This window comes from Sinocyclocheilus anshuiensis, unplaced genomic scaffold, assembly GCF_001515605.1.
Source record: "Sinocyclocheilus anshuiensis isolate Anshui unplaced genomic scaffold, SAMN03320099.WGS_v1.1 scaffold411, whole genome shotgun sequence".
Classification (NCBI taxonomy): Eukaryota; Metazoa; Chordata; class Actinopteri; order Cypriniformes; family Cyprinidae; genus Sinocyclocheilus; species Sinocyclocheilus anshuiensis.
In genome coordinates this window covers 54,917-56,823 of record NW_015549608.1, presented here as the reverse complement: position 1 = coordinate 56,823, position 1,907 = coordinate 54,917, and the positions used below count along the sequence as shown (strand labels likewise).

The 1,907-nt window shown below is 33.2% G+C and overlaps 1 protein-coding gene across 4 annotated transcripts in view; it reads right to left on the bottom strand.

Annotated features, from left to right (window-relative positions):
* The window catches only part of srsf10a (serine and arginine rich splicing factor 10a), a 14,017-nt gene that overhangs the window by 3,236 nt on the left and 8,874 nt on the right, over positions 1 to 1,907 (bottom strand). For all 4 annotated transcript variants that reach the window (XM_016447906.1, XM_016447908.1, XM_016447910.1 and 1 more), the window contains one exon: positions 938 to 988. In XM_016447906.1, the coding sequence (XP_016303392.1) occupies positions 938 to 988 (51 nt within the window). The remainder of the gene's footprint in view (positions 1 to 937; positions 989 to 1,907) is intronic.

The following is a 1,907-nucleotide window of genomic DNA, read 5'->3' as shown; positions in this document are numbered from 1 at the left end:
GCTGCGGTGCAAATTCCACTCATGTTTAGTACGTTAACTCAAAGATTCGTAGAAAAAATATAAACGTTGGACTCTGTGGTCGATTCTGTGTTAAGGCATGTTATTCGCAATTATGTGTTGTGGCTGGGTTGTTATAGGTCTGCGTGACTCTCGATGTCTTAGGCCTAACTGAACGGAGGAATTATGGTATTCTTCTGTAGCCTGACGACGAGTAACTTTAACCGTTGTTCATGTGAACTCAAAGACAGCCTGATGCTTTGTTTATAGACTATTTGTGGGTGGCTGTTTGTCGTTTCACCTATCAATTCGTGTCGATAAAGTATAATAGGGTAAATCCTGTATAGTGATTTATCCTATATAGTGCTTGCATAAAGCAAGTAGTGCATACACTTGTAGCTGTCATGTATCTTTGTAAGTCAATGTAAGCCCTCTTTTGAGGCACGCGCATGAACCCCAACCCCACCTCCCTCCCATTATGAAAAAAAAAAAAAACAAGTGGGCTCCCCCAAAGTCCACTGTATAGTTCGAACACTGTGAAAAGGCTTTTATATTTGCCAAAAATGCAAACTTTTTTTATATTAAACCAAACAAGCAAGCCCTGTCCAGATTTACTAGAAGTAACGTAATTAGTTACTTTTTTAGGGAATAACGCAATATTGTAATGCATTACTTTTAAAAGTAACTTTCCCCAACACTGTATATTACACACACACAAAGAAAAACAAATAGATAGAATAGAAAAAATAGAAAAGCTAGTGTTAAGTTTTTTAATAAAAAAAATAAAAAAATAATTTACGGATTTACTGTCCGTTTCCACTGTGGAAAATCATCTGTTCATGCATTATTGTTTTAGCACCATGAATTTTAATCTTTGGGCGCAATAAACCTTTAAAAAGAGAAACTGGCAGCCTCTTGTTGGGGATGCACTGAGCTTCACCTGTGGTTCTCTCGACTTCTGCTCCTCCGGTGTCTGCCGCGCGACCGAGAGCTGTTCAAACACATCAGCATCAAACAAACACTGCTTTAAACAGAATGCTGGGTAAAATGTGTCAGCACACTTTTTATCCTGATGAGTTTAAGGAATGAAGAACATTGAAGGTAATAAACTAAATTATATATATATATATAAATGCCGTTCAAAAGTTTGGGATCAGTAAGATTTTTAAATTAGTCTCTCAGAAATATTGTATTATTGCCATTTAAAATAATGGTTTTCTATTTTAATATGCTTTAAACTGTAATTTAGTTCTGTGATGCACAGCTGTATTTTCAGCATCATTACTCCAGTCTTCAGTGTCACATGATCTTCAGAAATCATTCTAATATGCTGATTTATTATCAATGTTGGAAACTGTTGTGCTGCTTAATATTTTTTTGGAAGCTGTGATACTTGTTTCATGATTCTTTAATGAAAGTTATAAAGAACAGCATTTATTTAAAATAGAAATCTTTTCTAACAATGTAAGTCTTTATTATCACTTTTCATCAATTTAACACATCCTTGCTGAATAAAAGCATTCATTTCTTTAAAAAAATAAATAAAAATTACTGACCCCAAACTTTTGAACGGTCGTGTTGCGAAAGATTTCTATTTTGAATAAATGTTATTCTTTTAAACTTTTTATTCATCAAAGAATCTTGAAAAAAGTATCACGGGTTCCAAAAAAATATGAAGCAGCAAAACTGTAATAAATCAGTATATTAGAATGATTTCTGAAGATCATGTGACACTGAAGACTGGAGTAATGATGCTGAAAATACAGCTGTGCATCACAGAAATAAATTCCATTTTAAAGTATATTAAAATAGAAAACCAGTATTTTAAATTGTAAAAATATTTCACAATATTACAGTTTTTTTCTGTATTTCTGATCAAATAAATGCAGCCTTGATGAGCAGAAGAGACT